Genomic DNA, 21,713 nt, shown 5'->3' on the forward strand with positions numbered 1-21,713 from the left:
GTGACAGTGGTAGGGTTTGATATTAGCATTATTGAAACTTCAGACTCAATAAAAAGAAAGTTCGTTTTTAATAAATTCTTGATACATTAATGTTATTCTTATGTTTTATACCAATTAAACCTCTTACTTTACAGTGCATGAGACTTTACACCCTTAAACTTAGATAAACACTCAGAAATGTCCTCAATCTGAATGCTTATTTGTATGCTACCTACTGGTAGAGGACTTAAGTTTGGATGTAGTGATAAACTTCCTAGAACTCTCTCCTAGCTTGTGCATTGTACATTATCTCAATCCAGGAATTCATAAACTATAACAATGACACTGACCCTAAGATCAAAGCCTGTCTATACTAGCTACAGTTCAGCATTAAGATCAAGGCCACAGCTTCTACATCTCAGACAGTGGATGCGAACAAAGCAAATATGAGACACTGTAGTCTCCAAGATTTCTGACATGTCTGTAGCATTATCGAAGAGTAAGAGTGAAAATAGCAATGAAGAAAGACAAATGAGACAGGTAAAGAGGAGAACTGTTCATGGAGATAGTGGTAATGCCCCATCCACACAAAAGGTAGCTAATTTGAAATGGAAACATTGAACTTCAAGGACACTGAAACATTTTGTAATAATTTTCAAGGACCACCTCATAATCCTCCTGTTGGAAGCATCAAGAATGACTATTCAGTTTGTAGATCATGAATGGAATATATGAGGCAATAAGAAAGGAAACATGCTGTAACTGTTATGCTATGCATTAATTTCTAACTTGTTTTATTTTGTAATGTGTTAATAATATATAAGTAAATAGCAACAAATAAAATTAACTGATAAAGCACTTAAGGCATTTAAAATAGTACATGTGTACAGCACACAGCTTTATCACCATTTAAAGTCATAGTTTCTATGGAACTTGCTTCTTATGCAGTTGTTGTGAACATCTTTACTGCAGTATGATGTCATAATAATGTCAGCCTTACTGCCTGTGATTAGATCGTCACATTTCGAAATATGAATGTGACATTGTGTGATGCAGCACTCAGACCCAATTCCTGTAAAATATGCAAGTATAAAAAAACACTACAGATGTGGTGCATTCTAGGCTGGCAAAGGATTAAACATTGTAAATTCTAATAGCACTTGTCCTCCCAGTAGTGTCTTTGCAACATGCCACCACACAAATTTTATGCAAGTTTTGCGTAATTTAACACATTCATTCCCATATCTGAGTACAGTAATTTACAGATGGTTTGTCCAGACTGCCATATTCAAACTTGGTTGGACAGCAACATTCTATGAGAAGAAAAAAATATGTCTCTTTCAGAACACACACTGAGCACAGTTTTACCCTTCTCTTCCTAGATGGTGCATGCTACCTTTCATGACTTCTTGAATGATCAATCGAATCCTATTAATTCTTTACTGTGTAATACAGGAAAATGTCAGTGTACTGTTACAAACAGTTAGGTGGAAAGGTAATCCAGCAGCAGATGACCTGGTACTAAATATGTTAATAAGCAAAAACTCCAAAGAGTACAGAATATGAAAATAATTTCACTGAATAAATGTAGCAGGCTGTAACAGATACCCTGAAACTAAGCGAATATTATGGGGGTTATACCTTAATATAACTCCTCCAATTCATCATTCACAATTATCCCATCATATCACATCTGACAAAAATACATGACTTCAACAGTTGATACAGTTCCAAAAATTAATCAAAGAAGTAAACAGAACATGAGCCCACAGACTCAATGACTCTTACTTGCAGTACTGTAGCACTAATAGGCTGCGAGTAATGTTGCCAGCGAAACAACTGGTTCATGCGGACACAAGTGTTGGTAGCCAATGGCTGAGCAATCTGCAGTTGGCAATCACGCTGGTTTGACAGCTCATCCCTGTTATCTTCAGTAACATTATGGTTCCTCTCCACTTCATGAGGTGGAACAAGTCCAACTCCAGCACACTGGCAGCCCAACATTTCATGTGTCATGCATGCACTATCATGATGAAATGTGAACAAATCCTGGAACAAAAATAAAATATAATTTGTCTATGTCTTCAACTCATCCATTTCACAATGGAACTTGGCCTATAAGAGGGGAGGGTGTCTTCAAATCTACCACTGACACTTCAAATTTTTATGCAAGTAATAAGACTGTAACATTTTTAGCAGCACTGATATTGACTTGAAAGCCATTTTATTCCCATATTTTTACTAAAAGATATTTTCCAAAGGTGGGAAGGTCACATACCTTGAGTTCTTCATTTGACAGTCGGATTGTACTTTGGTTTTGTGGGTCTACTACTGCTCCACTTAGGCCTGTTTTGCTGATCTGTCGTTGGAAAATCTTCTCCTCAATGGAACCTGCTGTCAAAAGTCTGCAACATTTAACAGATAGTTATGTACAAATCATGCTTGCAACGTTGTTTAAAGGCTAAATTAAATTTTTTAAGTATCTTATTTAAACTTCACTCCACTGAGAAATGTACCAGATGCTTTGCAAAACTGATGACAGACAGTTATCAGTACTTAATGTTAAAAAGTTCTGGATTCCTGTAGTAAAGACCTGACAAATATGTGCAGTACACAGCTCTCTCAGGTGGCCCCCATAGATATCATAAAAAATTGCTTTGTGCAGACCTCACATCTAAACAGAAAGATTTATAATAGACCTTCAGAAAAATGCAAAATATTTCCCATAATTTTCAGGACTGTTAAACAAAAATATTATTTATGTACCTTTGGCCTGCATTTGTTACTGTTAGGATTAAACTGTTACTTTAAATCTCATAAATAATTAACTCAGCACAAATTAATTGTAACAGATACAACTAATTACATAATTAAATTTTTAATATAACACTCTCTCAAACCTTCTTTCCTACCTCTGATAATGTGATGGGGCCACACAGAATAACTAAAACTAAGGTTGGTCAGAAGGTGGTGATAACTGGGTTTGGACCATTCGTGGCATTATTGGCAAGGGAAAATCAACATACTCATAGAATGAACAAGGCCTCTGTGAGGCAAGCCAGCATATGGTAAACAAACAGTACCACATTTAATGGAAGCTCCAGAAGAATGTATAAAAAAAATGAGTAATTTGCACTATTAAAATAACAGACTATAAGTCTGAGGAAGAAAGATCTTGATATTTTTAATGAAAGGACCAATTTTAAATACAGAGTGAGATGCTGTGTTTCATGTATATACCTGTAAATATATACTGATCTCATTTGTCCATCCCTCCATATGCGAGACATAGCCTGCAAGTCTGTGGCAGGATTCCAGTCTGAATCATACAGTATCAAACGAGAAGCACCTGTCAGATTCAGTCCAACTCCACCAGCCTTTGCACTTAGCAAGAACACAACTGCAGAGAAAATAAGGACAATTTTAGATTAAGAAACAATCCTGGATCTTGCAGCACGTGATTCCTTCTCGAAATATATATTGTAAAACGTTATAAATAATAGTTTGTTTGTTTTTTGTTTCCCCCCCCCCCCACTTTTTGACTTGCTGGTTTCAAAATCGGCGTTATTGAATCGGCACAAATTGAGGGTTACCTGTATTGCTAAAGAAGAGTGAGTAGAAATATGGAATCATGTGATGAAGATAGTGAGTGAAAGAAATTAAATTACATGATGCAGACCCTATTTTAATATTTGAATTTAAATTATAAAAATGTGGGCATAGCCACATATCACAGTCTGGCAGAAATCTGTCAAACTATAGAGTTAAAGGAAATTAGAAAACTTACAATGATCTGAATGCAAGCTGTTAAACCTTTTGACAATCTGCATACGCTGCATGCTTGGTGTTGAACCATCCAGCCGAGAGAACTTGTACTGCTTTTGCTCGCACATGGCTGCTAGAAGATCTAGAGTCTGGAAAAGGAAAAAAAGCATTTCTGAAAAAGAGCCAAGCCAATGACACATCAGAGTGCCAGATCTGTATCTTGAATGGTAGAGACAAGAAATGCATGCCACTTTTGTCCATATCTCATTTCCCCTTCCACATCTATCACCATGTGGTGCCTTGTTACTGGCATTTCCACAGCTCCCCCCCCCCCCCTCCCCATTTTGGTTGAATTCCATTGCCACTTTGAACTATCTTCACTCACATCACATGGCTGAATCACTCAAATCTATTTGCTTGTAAATCCTTATCTAATATGCTGACTTTACTATACCTGTGTAAAATAGGAGACAAGTACCACTTTTTCTTTCATGCGATTCAACTCTTGAAGTAAACACGTCACCACATCTAGCTTTCCTGATTTTTGTGACAAGACTGCATCATCTTTTTCTGGATAATTCTGCACCAGATACTGAATAATGTCCTGTATAATACCATTACAAGATCAGCATTTTGTACACATGGAGCTGCAATTTCTTACTGTCATGCGTTGTGAAAAATGGTCAAAAACAACGGAACGAAACCAGTCAGCCTAGATACAACTTTCCTACGAACTATAACTTAATATGCACATTCAGTTAAAAGATAATATGCATGTCAGTTCCAATAATTGCTATAATAATATAAAAAGATATGAGTTTTGAAAATTAATTTAAATAAATATGAAGTGTAAAATAAAGTAACAGAACAAACCACACTCAATCCAGATATGACTTTCTTGCTTTGATCTGTTACTGTATGTCTCATGAGTGTAAAGTTTAGTATGCATGTCATATTTTTGTTATTATTCCTGCAGGGCTCATGAAATGAAGAAGTTCTTGACTTCATGTATTATAAAATAAATATTTGTCCCTCTATACACCTCTTGAAAAATTAAGTTCATGTGATATTTGCATATGTTCACATCAATATATAAAAAAGACTTCCAAAAATGCTTAGTACTTCAGCAGCTGTTTACTGAAGTAGAAAACATTTAATAAATTCTGCACTACTGAGACATAACAAAGCATCTGTTACAAATTTATAGTGCCACTCTGTACCTCTCCTAGTAGCTGCTCTGATTGACGAGGTCTAACCAGTGAAGGATGGTTGCAGATTTTCTTTAGTGCAGTTATCACACCAAGATGACCCACTTCTTCTGGCCCTGACTGACACCCTCGGCTCTCCCAGTAGTCAACAGCTGTCTTGTACATTGCTTGCTGCATCACAACACCACAGTGTATGTAACTCAACCAGTTGGTTACCAAAATAGTACTTCTGAATAAATATGCATGACAGAATGATAGAGATTCATGAGTATTTTATATCATATTGCAATCACTAAGCAACTAACTATTTAGCTACCTAATTAAGTAACCAACAAACTATGTATCTAATCAACTGACTAAAATATGGTTAGCTTAAAGGTCCGGCACAAATATAAGGGTGAGTTCTACATGCCAAAATAACAACATAAATTAATAATATTCTGTTGTTACTGTTAAATAACAACAACAAAAAACTCATATGAACAAAAGTCTGAAAAGCCTCATTTTCAAGTCAGAGTTCTCTCTACCTTTACAAAATTATCCAAAACAGAGTTACACTTTCTTTACTTCCCCTCCACTACTCTAGTAGTAGAACAAAAATGTTAAATACTGATAATACTTCAGACCACCAGTAGATATGAATCTGAACCAGTTCAGTTCAGCTTGCATCCTCAACTCATTTCTCTAACAACGTCTATCATCATCAAGTGCACTACAATCCAGACCAAGTCTTGGTTTCCACTTTTTATTTCACATTTCCTAACAATGTTTCTTTCACAGAGATAGGTTTTCAGCCTACCACCCAACATCAATCTCCTTCCCAAACATATTAGCATCAGCACAAATTTCAGCATTTGGCAATTCTGACCTGGAGAGGTGTGCTATGACAGAAGACTACCATTTCCTGTCTGGTAGGCAGGTATTTATTAATAACTTCCTGAGTGCGCCGCAGGATAAACCAACTGGTGCAGTGGTTCAGCTCCATTGCTCTGTGTTCGCCCAGATGTATTATATCTTCATCAGCAGATGGCTGTCTTGATGCCAATATAGGGTCTTCAAAATATTTCCGAAATTCTTTAAACCAAAGATCAATAACTTAATCACTGATCAAAAAACGTTCCTGCTGCTCTTTTTGAACATGATAAAAGTATCACAGCATTCTTGCTATAATAACTGTAATTGTGTCATCTTTTGTATGTCACATGTATGTTCAGAGAAGATAAGGTTCTTTTCATTATTCTAAAGAAATAAAATAAGTAAAAGATGGCATCAAACAATCACAAAGCAAAATATTTCAGTAACCCATAGAAATGGAGGTTGGATGGATCCCAGAAATAGTTTGGACACAAATGTGAAAAAGAAACATATGGTCATATCGCTCACAGCCAGTAACTTTACTAACAGGTATTATGACTCATTCTTACTGTAGTATATAAATAATCCTCCCTTGCTCAGTTGTCTACTTTGCATCACCAAAAAGACACATACCTGTACTTGAACCAAGCACACCAGGATTGATGAAGTTGACAAGGGCATAGAATTCATGTAGATCATTCTGTATAGGCGTACCTGTTAGAAGGATTCTGCGTTTGCAGTCAATCTGATACAGTAACTGGAAATATCAAAATATATCAGGATTATTATGAAGTAAAATCTTGTTAATTCAATATCAGATAACTAAAAATTCTGTGTAATTTAAAGTAACTGTCAATTAGTATCTAAGAAGATACGACTTTATATGCTTTATAATTCCAGAAAATTCAAAACTTTGTTGATCTGTAACTCATAGTAGTAATTAAATACAGGAAATACTAAAAACTTAAAATAAAAACATTCAGTTAACAGTTCAAAGTTACTTATGAATATAATGTGCACCAATACCCCTTCCAAATGAGCAGAATGTGATTAACCTTGTGGACAGAGAAAGAAAAGAAACTGACATTAAAACACAATGAGTAAAAATGTGTGAATCTCTTGTACTTACTGCATAGGTTCTGATTGTGGTGTTCTTCAGTCTGTGACCTTCATCACAAATGAGAAGATCAAACTGAATCTGAGAGATGTCATCATAATAACGAAGAAACATTTCATATGAAATCAGCATCACAGGTACATGAGGCAGATTTATGTAATCTTTGGGTCTGTTTTTCTGAAACAGAATAAAAACCATATGAAACTGACAGGAGAACACCCCAGAGGAAGACTGATGTCACACAGAAAGAAAGAACATGTAGGATTTGAGGTTTTTACAGCAGAGTCTGAAGATGACTGTTTTCTGGGTTGTTGTGCCATGTAGTCTGGTAGAAGTTTACTGACATTTCAGAGGTCCTTGCTGCCTCCATCATCAGGGCAATGATGGAGGAATTCCACACATGGAATGGCACAACAACCCAGAAGACAGCCATATTCAAGAAAGAACATGGGAAGAAACTGAGGAGGAGCTGTGGACAGATAGAGATATTTGGTTGTCAGACAACCCATATTTGGTGGAAATATCTTAGGAAGAGAAGAAAAACTTAAAATTACAAGATGCTTACTTTTCATTCCATGTGAAAAAATTGTAGTTTTCTGTGTACCATGATTAATGACAAATATAATAAATAACCTATAACTGCCTCTTAGGAACAATTTTTCCCCTGACATCAGACATAAATGCCACATGTAAAAGATTGAAGCTGTACATAACAATACATTTGCTATGAACAAAGACTACAAAATAGAGGATGAAATGTCAGGGGAACTTATTAACTTTCTTTCACAAATTTGTGCAGTCTATACAGTTACACTAATAACAACCAATCATAAAGTATTACCTGATCAACTACAAAAGTCTGTATTCTTTCTCTCCCAAGCCAACGAAGAAATTCATTCTGCCAGTTGGCTACAAGACTGCTTGGTGTGACTATGAGAACATGTTGCAATATTGGCCAGCCACCATATGGACCTTGCTTCAGTAACATCCTACCAACATCATATTTAACCATCATAATAATTTAGTAACAAAGAACTGCTGTTATTATTCACTGCATCACTACTGAAAATATCCTTATTAAGAAACATGATAATCCAAAGATGGTTGTCTTGTGGGTTGTAGCACCATGTAGTCTGGTAGAAGTTTACTAAAGTTTCAGAGGTCTTTGCTGCCTCCATCATCAAACCAATGAGTAAGTCATGCACATGGAATTGGTTTGAGATATAGGAAACTATCAGTCAAGACAGAACCTTGGCTGGAGCAGTGAGGAGTGGAGTGTCAGAATCAGGCAAGGGCCTGGGAGCCAGTAAGTGGGGGGAGGGGGAGGGAATCCCCCAGCCTGGCCAGCAGGAGGGAGAGGGGCATGAAAGAGAGGTCCAAGAAAGCAGCCCTTATAATGGCTCTATTTTATTTGTGGTTTTAGAAAAAAAGTTAACTGGAGTAAAACACGTTTTGTTCTTACATAACTGCCAACCCAAGTAAGTACTTCAGTTACTTAATTATTAAGTTACTTCACTACTTAAGCAAGTATGTATGTAAAAAAAACAACTACAGAACTATATTAAGTCTCTACAACAAACCTGAAGATCCAACTCCATTAATATATACATATTGGGTCTTACCACACTATAGCAATGCATTGCAGCGTCTTCCCAAGACCCATTTCATCAGCTAAGATGGCACCATGGTACTGTGATTTCCGCATGCCCATTACACACTCATACATGAACACAATGCCCAGTCTCTGGTGCGGACGCAGGACACGAGCAAGACACATGTCCACAACCACATCAACCACTGGGAGATGAGCAAGATTGTATTTCCACTACCGCAACACACAAAGCAACATAAAGACATTTCTATACCCTTTACAATGACCTGTATTTTGGAAGCAAAATATCTCTGAGACTGTAATATGTCACAGTAAGAGAAGGAAAGATTGAAAGAACAGCAGGAGAGCAAGATGCTGCATGCATTATCGGTCTGTGGTCTTCCCCGTCATTCCTGTACCTCAGCTGTCTGGCTACCAATGTATTTGTAACCATCAATCAAATTTGGATATATCTTGCAACAAATATAAATAACAAGTGGCAACCACATTTAACTGGATTTGTATTCTTATGCAATGAAAAAAAGTCTTAACACATTCCTATCCTAGTAACTTGGTGCCTGCCTGCACCAGCAGTACACAGTACAATGCATGTAAGAAGAAGAAGAAGAAAAAAAGCCATCCCATTAGGTGCCATGTAGGCCAACAGGGAAAAGGAGGTATAGCTCCTATTCATTCTCAACCTCAGCACTAGAAAGGGGTGAGTGGTCAGCAGCACACCCCAGCCACACTTTACCCGTGGGAAAGGACCCAGAGCCGGTCTGGATGCAGAGGCTGGATGAAAATCCTCTGCCCGTGTCAGGAATCAAACTAATTGCCCAGCCCATAGCCTGCCACTACACTGACTGAGTTACTGACGTATAACATACCAAATTTCTATGCATCTATCAATTATCGACATTAGTCAAATGTCCAACCAACTTTCTATAGAACCATCACCTTTTTTCACTTATCAAGAAATAAATCAACTGTTCATTTACTGCAGATGCATAGCTATTCTTGCAGTGCTACTTGCACTAGTTATCACAAAGTACAGAGTCAGAAATTATTTTTCCTTGTATTCTGTCAAACATACACCATACTGAAAAATGTTTAAAATAAATAATTGCAGAGTTTAAAAAAAAACTGTGTTTCATGTCTTGTACAAATATTTTACATTAGACATTTCTGAGAAAATTAAAAAGTTGTAATTTGAGTTTCACATAGAGCACAATGTTAAACTTAACAAATACAAACAAATCAAAATTGGCCAACAACTTTTAATGCAGACTTCTGATACCAAATTATTATATACATATAAATCCATTAAGCAGTTTCAAAGATGAAACAAATGGACAAATGAAAAAACATGATTTCTCTATTATACATTCCTTATATGCACTTTGTACCATGAGTTAAAGTAATGAATGGTGAGTTTGGAAGGATATGATGGAAAGTGGCTGTGGCCTACTGTAAGTTAGTAACCCAGAATTGACATGATAAGCTCAGGTTTTAATAAATTGTATGCCTGCTATATTCACTGTTCTTTATTACAAAGAAAAATATAAGATATAGTAAGTTTATAAAGAATTAAATGAATAAAACATGTAAATTAATGTTGCACCTGATGTTCATGTGTTGGTGAAGGCATAACTAAGGGCTTCTCTAGTTCTTTGTCCCTCTGAACAGGGAACAGTGCTGGCTTCAGTAAAGTCTTTCTCCTTTTCTTTAACACAGGAAGTGAAACATCACTTGTGGAATCTGGCATTCTTTTGATTCCACTTTTATTGTTGTGTGGATCACAAACATCACTTGAACTTGCAATGTTGATAATCTGTAAAAGAATTATGCAAGTTGTGTTAACATACAAATAGTGTATTTCATCACATAATCACAGACTTATCAGGCAAACTGGTTTGAGTGGTACTGCTTCTGACTTTTATTTGGAAGGTGGTAAGTCCAAATCTCGGCTGGGTCACTGACTATCGTGACTGATGCTGTTCATAGTTTTCTTCAGTTCTTCCAGATAAATTCTGGGACAGGCCTCAAAACAGGCCACAACTGCGTTCTCTCCAGTCACTTCAAGTTCATTGAACATGAACATCAAACTAAAACTAATACAGTGTTGTTAAATAACCTATGTCTGTCCATCCGTAATTCAAATACTCATTCTTCACTGTGAAATAAAGGAAAATGTAAAATATCATTAAATTTAAGAAGCTATCCCACAAACTAAAGTAATGCAATTTGCATTACACTCAAAGGAATCAGAATCATGCAAAGAACTGAAGAACTAACTAAAAATATGTAACAGCATATATAGATCAGTAAGTTTACAAGGTCATGTTTAAGAAGTGGATAGATGGAACTACTACTTATTGTTAAGAAACTTCTGATTATGGTACCAAATAGAAAGTAAAATGCTTCACCATTCCAGGTCCCCCCCCCCCCCCCCCCCATTACCTCAACTTCCTTGCTGCCAACAAACAACCTGCTGCCTTCTTCAAGTGTCGCTGTTTTTGTTCCAGAACACTGACCAATTATCTTCCCATCTGTGTCCTAAAACAGCAGCAATGTAACATTTCACATATGTCTGATTTGAGAACAAATATTATTGACCCCTTCAGTGCTCAGTTTAAGTTAGAATTCGAATGCCATCATTTGCTCTGGAACATTTTCATCTGCAGCACGAAAAGGATTAACAGCAGAACAACATCTGAATCACTAGTTTTTAAATTAAAAACTTTGTCCAAGCAAATGTTATTAAATATATTATCAACTTAAAAATATTAATATGTTCTCAGGAAACTGAGGAGACATAATTTAGTATTGGCCATATTTTTTATATTATTACAAGAAAATCTGGGAAGAAATTAGGACTTTCTTTTAAATGCTTCCATCTGCATACAGAGGTTGGAAGAAACTATTAATTTCTGATTAAACAAATTAATGGCCAATTTCTGTGCATAACTTCCACAAACATTAATTCTCACTGCCTGACAGTTATGGGATATAACCTCACACTGATACCAAGTGTCATGCCACATTTCTATAAGATCTGTTCATTCAATGAAGAGGCCAGACACACACATATGGTATATAAGATCTTTATTACTCAAACTGAAGTGAGCTAAAAATACCTTATGGAAACAATTTATGAAGATTTAAAGTGGATTAATCTGGCTCAGGATAGGGTCCAGTGCTGGGAATTTAATCTGACTGTGATAAACCTCCAGGTCCCACAGCAGAAAATTGTTTGATCAACTGCTCAAGATGTTATACCACAAAGTAAGAAGGCAAAAGCTCATTTCAGGGATACAAACAGTACTAAAAAAAGTACCTTCAGAATAACAGATTTTTCTCCAACTTCAAGGATACCATCTCCTTCCCAAGTTTTGTGCTTCTTTTTTGACTGCTTGCCCCATACTACATTAAACAGCCTGCAAACAAAACATATTAACAGTGCCAATAAAAAAGTTACAAAAATTACACATATTTATTTTGGCCGTCTATACACAAACTTATTAAAATGAGTTGTTAAAATTATAACATTCACAGTATAAATATAAAATATATAAAATACGTTATGTTATGTTTTGGTGCTCTTTTTATCATATTACGATATTACATTCCATTTTGGCACCTTCATATTAGAAACGACATGTTTCGATGTACTAAGACATCATCTTCAGGTTATCAATTCTATTAATTTTACAAACTATTATATACTAAGTTGCATTGCATTTATTGATTTTATGTATTTGTGAATCCATCCATCTTCATGATTGATTTGGTGTTTATATTTCGTTGTTTATTGTCATGTTGTAATGTGTTGTATCATGTCTGACACCGGGAGACGATAACCTGATAACATAACGTATTTTATATATTTTATATTTATACTGTGAATGTTATAATTTTAACAACTCATTTTAATAAGTTTGTGTATAGACGGCCAAAATAAATATGTGTAATCAAATCAACACAAACATGACGCAATTGAGATACAAAGTTACAAAAAGTTAAGTTGGTGAAACAGTTCTGGTGCAGTCACTATATTTGAACTTTGACAATGCACAGTCACTATAATTAAAAGGTGTTCCCTGAAATTTTAATCAAAGTCAAACACAAGACAATAAATAACTCACCTCTTGCCTTTGTAACACTGAGAAGTGATCTGGTTACTATTAAAATTTTCATCTGTAAGAAACCGCACAGAACTTGCTCTATCTTCTTGTGACATTACATGTACTGTGCTGCTTGAAGTTTTTGGAATCACATGATCTGAACAAGCATCATCAAGTGACACATCTTCAGCATCTGCTATCCTGCTACCGCTCAGGAGATCAAGAACACTCTCTGTACTTCGAATGGCATTGGGAAATGGTGCAGCTAAAACATTAACAGCACAGATCTGGAGGTTATGTACAAATAAGTAACTTCTCAGAAAAGAAAACTGTACATGTCAGAACTATATTACAGTATGATAATCATTCAGAAAAATTGCATTTTTAACAGCAGTTTTTCTTTATGGAGAAAGGGATTCAAATCAAGGGAAAAAAATTACAATTTTTTCTGCACACATAAACTATACATTTAAAATAAAATGCAGTCATTTCATGACCTTGATTTTGAAGACATGTATTAATGGAATGGAGGAAGGGGCACTTCAAACAAAACATCAGCCTATATGAGTAATAAATGTTTTCACTCTGTTTCATGATAGGTTTGCTTATTTATGTACTTCATATCATCAAGAAGACACTTTTATCACTAATGTGTGATTTGGTAACATTACACTTATGGGCAAACAGGTGAAGATGGCAGTAATAGAGGACAAAGAAGGGAGAAGACCAATGTAAGGAGGCCATGTTTTATAGTTGCCCATCTGCATTTCCTAAGGTAAATGAATAAATTCCAGCACTGACAAACTCAGCCATGATACTACTGTATCGGCTTCCTCTCCATTTGTCCTACTGCTCTATGATGATGACTGCCCACACTCCTGTCCCACCATGCAGTCAACAAGTTGTACAGAAATCATTTACGCTGGTGATAAATATTAGTTTGGGTTCAGTAACCCTATGCCAGGCTGTTGTTTAGTTACAGACATGTAAATGAAATGAATGCAGCAATGTTTCTCATTGTGATGTCTGTATTGACATCAGTTATGACATCATTTAACAGCAGATATACATGGGGCTTGATGTGTTGACTAATCTCAAAATTTACAAGAAAAATACTTATCCCAACTGAACCTAATGTTATAAGCAACAAAGAATTCAAAGCATTCACATACATATTACTTTACTCAATTGGAACTTTATAGGCCTGCTGTTTATTTTAAAAATCTACCAAATATCTTGAGGCACACCTAATTCTGTGAATTACCTAAAAAGTAAATTTACCATTGTTGGCTGTCCTAGAATTTATTTGTCCCAAATTAACACGATCAGACGAAGATATTAATTTTCCGGTCTGACGAAGTGATGGTGCCGTAGAACGCCGCATCTTAAAATAATGGAACCAGAAATACAAATATTTTTTTTAACATAATAATTGAAGTCTTCATACGTAAGCAGGTTATCAGACACCATAAACACATGTTGCTGCATATGAAAATGTTTTACTTCTGTCACCATTTAAGCCAAACAAATCTATACCTGTTTATTAAAATATAAATTAAATTAAAATTATAACCGGCATGAAACTGATAAACAACAAACTAATTCAAAATTTTTCGCGCGGATGTTTACGCCAGCAAAAACTGAAGTTGCGGATCACGAGAAGAAAGGTAAAGTAACACCGTTGTTTCTGAATGAACCCCAAAAGTTAGTAAACTTACAAAAACAAAAATTTGGACACGAGAACGACCGCCTGAAATATTGGCAAAGAAAAAATGTAGTCACAAAAATGACAGTAGTATATGGAAGCAATTTTGGATTCCACTGTTGTTTACATGTCACCCTTACATTTATCTAATTGAATAATTTATTCATGTTAGCATCGTGGAGAGAAATATTAAGTTACGGCCAAAGATATCCTACCGCTGGCATCTTGTGACTTTTACTGTGACTAAAAGGTATTGTGATGTTTTTCTGTCAACGTTGCACGGATGTTACCATGTATGCATTACACCATATAAGTCCCCTGTATCCCTGTTGAAGATATAACTTTTGAATACACACTAAGTAATCCATGATAATTATTCTTCTACTTATTTCACCCATATTCAAAATCCCTGATACGTCAATATTAAATACCGAATATATTTTGTTTGCACTCCGTTCTGATTTCGGCTAGCGGAACGTGCTGTAGAGCGGGAACGAAGAATATCACATTTGATAGAATTAACAGAGCACTTCGCACGCATAACGCCCATTATCAGCATTCCGGAACAATGTAGAGACGAAAATCAGTATGGTATTAGCTATGATGTCGTTATGAACTCTGGAAGTGTGCAATTTAGTTTAACTAAAAAATTGGCACGGTAATGTGAATGTTATTTCATATGCTTTGCCGAGCATGTCATTGTTGTTTTGAACAGTGTTTATAACATGAAGGTTATCTGTGGTTTCTAAATTAGGACTATGCTGGGTAGAATTTTGCCTGCAAGATAGGCACTTGTGACAGGTCTTCTTCTATTTTTCCTCAGTTCCAACTAGCAAATGTCGTAGTACCTTTAGATAGGGCATGAGATATGGCAGCTTACTTAAAGTTTTTACCATCACATTGAATGCCATATGAGTACCAATTTTAGTCTTTTTAAACAAAAAGTTTTTAAAAATTCGAATTCTTTCGAGCAAGAAATTCAAAGGAAATTAAATATTGGGAATATGTGCTATCAGGGATTCCCCATCTTCTGTTTATAAACATAAAGATTAAATTATACATGTTTATAATTTACCTGTTTTGTATGGCATCTTTCATTAAGGGAAGTATGTAGTTTGAGAGTGAATGAGAATAAAATACTGAGGAGATTCATCAGACTTAAGGGACAGGAAGTAAGTAGATGGAGAAAATTACATAGATACTACTGTACTTGTCACTGAATTTTATATGGATCATGGAATGAGGGAGGATGAGATGGACCAGCGATATTGTATGCATGGGACATATAAATGCAAACAACATTTTGGTTAAAAATCTGTAGGAAGAATACCATTTGGCAGCAGGAGGATACAGTAAAACAGATGTTAAGGAAATAGAATAGTAGGGTGTGGGCTGGATTTGTCTAACACAGTTTGGCTATCAAGTAGACTCTTGTGTACATGTTAATGAACCTTCAGGTTCCATAAATGTAGGGGAATTTCTCATTTTACCAAGTGACTTCTAGCTGCTCAAGAAGGATGCTGATCCACAGAGTTATTCAGTAAATAACACAAGAATTAAACTTGGACATGGTTTAGTGTTTATTGGTCTGTTCATAAATGAGAGGTATTGAAACCACATTTTTTTAAACAGGTTGTCATAATTAATGTAACTTAGAAAGAAATTGTTCACAGATGGCTGTCTTTTGGATTGTAGTGCTGTGTAGTCTGGTAGAAATTTTCTAACATTTCAGAGGTCCTTGCTGCCTCTTATCATCAAGGCCTTATATGGCTCTACAACCCAGAAGAAAACCATTTTCACACTCACCACCATGATAACGTCAAATCCTACTTATGAAATTATACTCATTTGGTGGTTTAGGCATTTTTATAATTATAATCAGTAACGAGTATTGCAGTAGTAAGAGGTTATTGATTATTTTAAGGTACTTTTTCCAGCATTCTCAAGCAAGATTTGACAGAAACTTAAACACTCAAGCTAGCAGACAAATATGATTTTAACCACATTTCCACTGAAAATGAGGCTGAAATTGTATATAATCACAGCAATATAACTTGTAGAAGAAACAGAAAAGCTGTCGTGCAGAGTCTTGCCATTTTAATCTGTTTCAGAATAAACATGAAAGATTTTGATTTTAAACATATTGGTATATATTAAAGTAATGTTAAATATATGGTAAGAATATTTTTTATTGTGTTAAATTCCACATCCTTTGGAATTCACCATTTTTAATGCTGTCCTAAGATATCTGGAGTAAACTAAAAGTGTATTTTAGGCTGATCCCATACTTGATCAGCGTTTCCGTGTTAAGTGCTTTTTATGATACAATTATTTTCAGGGAGCTGGACCTCATGGAAACAGTGTATGTGAACAGATCCAGAAATGCTAAACATCTCACACTACAGTCATTCCAGTTTCTGATTGTAATCGATTTTGAATCTACATGTTGGGATAACAATAGGGATGGAAAACAACCTGAAATTATTGAATTTCCTGCTGTGTTACTCAATGTCAGGACAGGAATTATAGAAGAAGAATTTCAGCAGTATGTTCTACCAGTTGAAAATCCTATCCTTAGTGATTTCTGTGTTAAGTTAACTGGAATAAAACAAGATGATGTTGAAAATGGAATGCCATTGCATACCTGTCTTTCCCTTTTCTGTTCTTGGATTAAAGAAATATCTAAGAAGAGAAAATTGGTATTTCATACAAATCAGAAAAACAGTGATGCAGATGCAAGAAATATTTGCACATTTGTTACATGGTCAGGTAAGAATAAAATATGCAGTACAAAAAACAAACATTACTGTTAAATTGCATTTTAAAGACATGTTTCCATGTGCCATGAAGAAATGGTTTCTCAGTTTCAGCTTGTTTTGTATTGTTATGAAACTGTCATTTTGTGGATAAAGATGAAGTTGAGGGTGTTTGAGAATAAAGTAATAAGAAGGATATTTGTATTACTCTTACTGGATTTCTAAGACTTTGTCCATCATCTAGAATTCTCAAAGGAACACAAAAACCCAAAAGGTAATAGCAATTGTAATAAACTGTTATCAGAACCCTTTTGGACCTAAAGGAGACATCTTAATAGGATAATGGGTGAAATTATGCAATTAGGAGCTTCTTAATTTGTAATGTGTAGTTACAACTGAGAGAAATACAAATGTTTCAGACTGGGACCTATCTGTATGTCTGCACAATGAATGTAGGAGGAAGCAGCTCTGCAAGCCCAAATTTCTGTGTCAGTGGATTGACCTCCGAGCTACCTACAGGGTATGTCCAATGTATAATGTATGAAGGTTACTTGTTAGAAATGCATTATCCATGTTACAATAACGTGTCTTACAGTAGCTTAATACTTCAGTTGTATGTCACATAGTTTCAAAATTTGAAGCTTTCATGGTGAATTAATGAACTTAAATACTCTTATGTGATTAGGTGTGTCAAAGATGAGGCCTTTTTGATATAGCATTTAAAGTCAAATTCATATTTTGTAATCAGTAGTCTGTAATAAACATATATAGTTGTACTAATCAGTTATTATATTTTACAGAAGTTTTACAAGAGAAGACCACAAGGTCTTCGTGGTGCATTGTCAGAACTTGGTCTACAGTTTGAGGGTCAGGAACACTCGGGTCTATGTGATGCTTACAACACTGCCCATCTTGCTTGGCGCATGGTACAGGATGGAGCAATCCTCAAAATTACCAAAGTCCTTCAGACAAACAAACAAGCGTCTTGGACTCCTTCAAAGGTTGACAAATAATAATATGCAAAGACAAAATAAATTGATTTAGTAATAGTATAAGGCAGAAAGAAAAATGTACTCAAAACCAGACTTAGAAAATTATTCTAAAACATGTAAGGGCAATTAGCTTAATTAATTAATTTGATATAAATGCATCAGATGGAAGGGAAATTTTCTGTTAGGTTACTTTGATGATGTATGAAAGAAACAGAGAAGTGGTCAGATCAAAAGGATTTGCTTTAAGACGGGCATATCAACTGGATCAACAGTCACCTTTTATCTTGATGATACACACATGTAAGGTAGATGCTGGTAGTTGAGTTGTGCTGTGAATTTTAATGTTTATTTTTCACAAGTTCCTAATATATGTTACAGTTTGTGCTTGCTTTAAATTTTTTAACTTTGTATGGTAATATGTGGATCAGTTTAAGACATCCTTAGCTGTTAGAATGCAAGTAAAGTGGGACAGATTTTGAAAATCTAGCAAGAAAAGTCAAGACAAGTGGACTATTTACAGTGTGTGTAAAGATATTAGCATCCTGAACATTTCAGTAATATGAATGTCCACAAAGCACAATACACAACAGCACAAGCACTGAATATGAGATCCCACTTGTACAAAATCACCACACATACACAACACAAAAACATACAGTATATTCTCTCATAAACTGAAAGACTGACATGTAGTTTTCAAGAAAGTGAAGTTTAAACCTTAAGCTGTATTTCATAGCCAAAATTAACAGAACAAATTCATGTCAGTGTGAGAATGATTATCCATCTATTGAAATATAATGCCATTGCAAATATATTATATGGTTATGCAGTTACAGTAACACAAAAATGAAGAATGCAATGGTCAGAATACTCATCAGTCCTGTTACAAATGAAATGTTACAACAGGCTGAAGTGAGAAGACATGCAAAGTTAAAGTCCACTGAAACAGTCAGGACTGCACTGTTGGTGCTGCAACATTATATTATTTTGCCATAACCTTCCCTAATGATAATATTTATAATAATAATACTGAAAATTATTTGCTTATTCAAGTAATACCAGAGAACAAGATACAATGCAAAGGAGATTTGCTGAAAGCAGAACGTCTGCAAGGAACACCACAATCTAACGTAAAGAAGAAATTGCCAAGACAGCCAATTAAACTAATCAACACTTGAACCCTACCGGCTCTCGTGACTATAACCAAATTATCCCAGAGGCCGGGAGGTGGTACGGCACAGGATTATCACAAGGGTTAACCCAAATACAAATAAAAGTACTCCCAAATTACCAACATGTATTTAAAAAAATATATATATAAATTGAAAGGAGAACAAACTTCCAAGGCTCAGGCTTCGGCCGGGGTTACGACTAGCTACGTCAACCAAAGAAATAAGACCTATCTGTCTCCAAGCTCTCCCTCTTCGACTCGTTCTCTGCCCGGCAGACACACACACAGACTGACTGCCCTGCTGTCCCATCAGGGCCTTGAAGCCAGCAACTCCAAAGAACGTCGAGAGGGGAGATAGGCCACTTCGAGCCATGAGGCATGGCTCACACTCCACTAACATAATGGAAATTATCTAAAGCTGGTGACACAGACAGTCCCATCTTAGACACACCCATTCTTGTTAAATGTGTGAATCAGAGGAGAGTAGCTTCTGTTAAGAATGCAGTGGGTTTGCTCAGATTTCTGATGAATGATGAGAACAGTAAAAATTAAACAAAGAGGGCTGTTCATTTGGCACAAGGAAATGTTATATCTCCCATGTAATGACTCGCCATGGCCTCTAGCTGTAAGCGAAGTGGTGTGGTTCTTGTGCTCTTAGTAGTCTCCCTTCAATTTCCAGATCAGGGCCATAGCTTCATCTCTCCCAGACAGTCCTTAGAAATGATACATACATCTGGATTTTTTTTCTGTTGGGAATTTGGACCCTTTCCCTACCAGGAAGTACAGTTGAGCTGGTTAGGCATGCTCAGCTAGTCCTGTCATGACATAATATGTCTTAATGCTTCAGAGGGCATTTTCTATTGCAAGATGATAAAATAATGCACTATGTTTTATTTTAAAACCCATTTGTTTATTATTTTGGCTACAGGCCTTTCTTATATTCAATTTTATAGAACAGCACAGTATACTGGAGTAGACCTGGCAGTTTGAAGACTGAACAATGATGTTAGTAAGTTAAAAGTGAGGGAGACAAACTTTTCCTGCAAAAAGTTCTGAGATTACAGTTATCCACAATGCGAGTACAAATAAAATATATGAAACTCCAACTTGATGGCTGTTTGGTAGTTGGTAAGGTTGTCCACCAATTTCATCAACATGGAAACCCATTGGAAAGATGACTGCAGCAAGGCAGAATAATACCACTGGAAGAAATATTTCAGAATGTAATTTTAAGTAACTAATTCTAACAATTCTAAAATTCTGGTTATGGGCTTCATGAGTAACTTTTTGGCTTCTGTCATTCTACATTAAACATTCAGAGGTGATATATTATGTTCTTAGCATGGTTAGATTTGGTTAATTTCATTTTATGCAATTTTTTAAATTAAAATAAGATATGTTAAGATTTTGTACGACTGGCCAGTAATTTGGATGTATGCAATGAAAGTAGTGATCTCTTTTTTGTATGTCAAGTTCCTGAAACATATAAATGAAATGGAATACTGGGGTGGGAAATGAAACCAGTAACCATTATATCATTTTATTTACAGAATCTATTAGTTCAAATGATCTTTTGCCTCATATCAACTTGTTTACTCACTTGCTGTAAAGCCAACCCATCGGGCATATGGTACAACATTTCTGTCCCAATGTGATGAAGCCAAGAGAATGATCGTAGTAGTAATACAAATGCAACCAACAAATATAGAAACAAGAGCCAGAAGCCACTCTGGTTGTAGATCTGGAGCAAAACATATTTGTGGCCGGTTATACAGAGTCATGCAGGTCCACATTAATCCCAGGCGAGTGTCTCCTACAGAAGAAATTCATGTTAATACATAACCAAATTTCACACCTCGTTTTAACAGAACATATTTGCACGTATAATAGCAAGTCAAAAATCACAATGTTGATTTTTTTCACAGTAAAAGTGGTTTGCACTTTATTAATCCGTGAAACAACATCCAACTTTGCACATACGTATATCAAACATCGTTTATATTATAACAGCATTTACCTCCAACATCTGTAATTATCCAATCTGGCATTGCTAAACTGACGATAGCAAAAACATCTGCTGCCATGAAGAGTGTTCCAGAAATTAAAGTTAGTTTATCCATATTTAACCTTTACAATGGACATTACGTACAATTTCCTTTACGAGTGTTACCAATAATTTCAGGTCTTGGCAATCATTGTCATTAAACTTCATGGGTTGGTATAGAACAATATGTAAGTCTTGTTCTTGAATACTTCTGTTGCAAAATAAATAATGGTGCTAAAATACAAATATTTAATTGTTTGACAAACACCTTTTTTGATAATATCCTAACGTCAATGACTTCAAACCAAATAGCTAAACTATAGTAACGATTCCAATGAAATCGATTACGTCATTTCAAGCGCATGACCACACCACGGTGCTTGTATTATGTTTGTACTAGGTGCGT

The 21,713-nt window shown here is 35.5% G+C and overlaps 3 protein-coding genes across 15 annotated transcripts; 1 reads left to right on the forward strand and 2 right to left on the reverse strand.

The window, feature by feature from the left end:
- Positions 1 to 45: 45 nt before the first annotated feature.
- On the reverse strand, positions 46 to 14,908 carry LOC110838673 (DNA repair and recombination protein RAD54B). Of its 9 annotated transcripts, none has more exons than XM_087357107.1 (18): positions 14,776 to 14,908; positions 13,921 to 14,023; positions 12,661 to 12,904; positions 11,853 to 11,952; positions 10,976 to 11,071; positions 10,137 to 10,346; positions 8,547 to 8,749; positions 7,766 to 7,913; positions 6,937 to 7,101; positions 6,441 to 6,564; positions 5,821 to 6,026; positions 4,965 to 5,123; positions 4,199 to 4,348; positions 3,767 to 3,893; positions 3,220 to 3,379; positions 2,258 to 2,384; positions 1,768 to 2,028; positions 46 to 1,051 (listed from the first exon to the last, which is right to left on the reverse strand). In XM_087357107.1, the coding sequence occupies exons 2-18, from the start codon at positions 14,021 to 14,023 to the stop codon at positions 989 to 991; spliced, it is 2,646 nt and encodes an 881-aa protein (XP_087213233.1). In that variant the 5' UTR covers positions 14,776 to 14,908; the 3' UTR covers positions 46 to 988. The 9 variants fall into 9 exon arrangements, with proteins under 9 accessions (XP_087213233.1, XP_087213229.1, XP_087213237.1 ...); XM_087357103.1 differs by lacking the exon at positions 14,776 to 14,908 and adding an exon at positions 14,635 to 14,763; XM_087357111.1 differs by lacking the exon at positions 14,776 to 14,908 and adding an exon at positions 14,635 to 14,763 and having other exon boundaries at positions 13,904 to 14,023.
- On the forward strand, positions 14,454 to 18,487 carry LOC110838675 (ERI1 exoribonuclease 2). Of its 5 annotated transcripts, none has more exons than XM_022082095.2 (5): positions 14,866 to 15,002; positions 15,849 to 15,949; positions 16,683 to 17,113; positions 17,520 to 17,620; positions 17,901 to 18,487. In XM_022082095.2, the coding sequence occupies exons 3-5, from the start codon at positions 16,696 to 16,698 to the stop codon at positions 18,111 to 18,113; spliced, it is 732 nt and encodes a 243-aa protein (XP_021937787.1). In that variant the 5' UTR covers positions 14,866 to 15,002; positions 15,849 to 15,949; positions 16,683 to 16,695; the 3' UTR covers positions 18,114 to 18,487. The 5 variants fall into 5 exon arrangements, with proteins under 5 accessions (XP_021937790.1, XP_021937787.1, XP_021937785.1 ...); XM_022082096.2 differs by lacking the exon at positions 14,866 to 15,002 and adding an exon at positions 15,139 to 15,516; XM_022082098.2 differs by lacking the exons at positions 14,866 to 15,002; positions 15,849 to 15,949 and adding an exon at positions 14,454 to 14,594.
- A 1,664-nt stretch (positions 18,488 to 20,151) lies between these two features.
- On the reverse strand, positions 20,152 to 21,712 carry LOC110838676 (uncharacterized protein C16orf52 homolog A). The gene is made up of 3 exons (XM_022082099.2): positions 21,281 to 21,712; positions 20,864 to 21,076; positions 20,152 to 20,465 (listed from the first exon to the last, which is right to left on the reverse strand). Exons 1-3 carry the CDS (start codon positions 21,381 to 21,383, stop codon positions 20,278 to 20,280), a joined length of 504 nt encoding a protein of 167 aa, XP_021937791.1. The 5' UTR covers positions 21,384 to 21,712; the 3' UTR covers positions 20,152 to 20,277.
- Position 21,713: the final 1 nt, after the last annotated feature.

Source organism: Zootermopsis nevadensis, unplaced genomic scaffold (genome assembly GCF_977971745.1).
Source record: "Zootermopsis nevadensis isolate Lab colony 2312 unplaced genomic scaffold, Znev_1.0 Znev_ptg000028l, whole genome shotgun sequence".
Lineage (NCBI taxonomy): Eukaryota > Metazoa > Arthropoda > Insecta > Blattodea > Termopsidae > Zootermopsis > Zootermopsis nevadensis.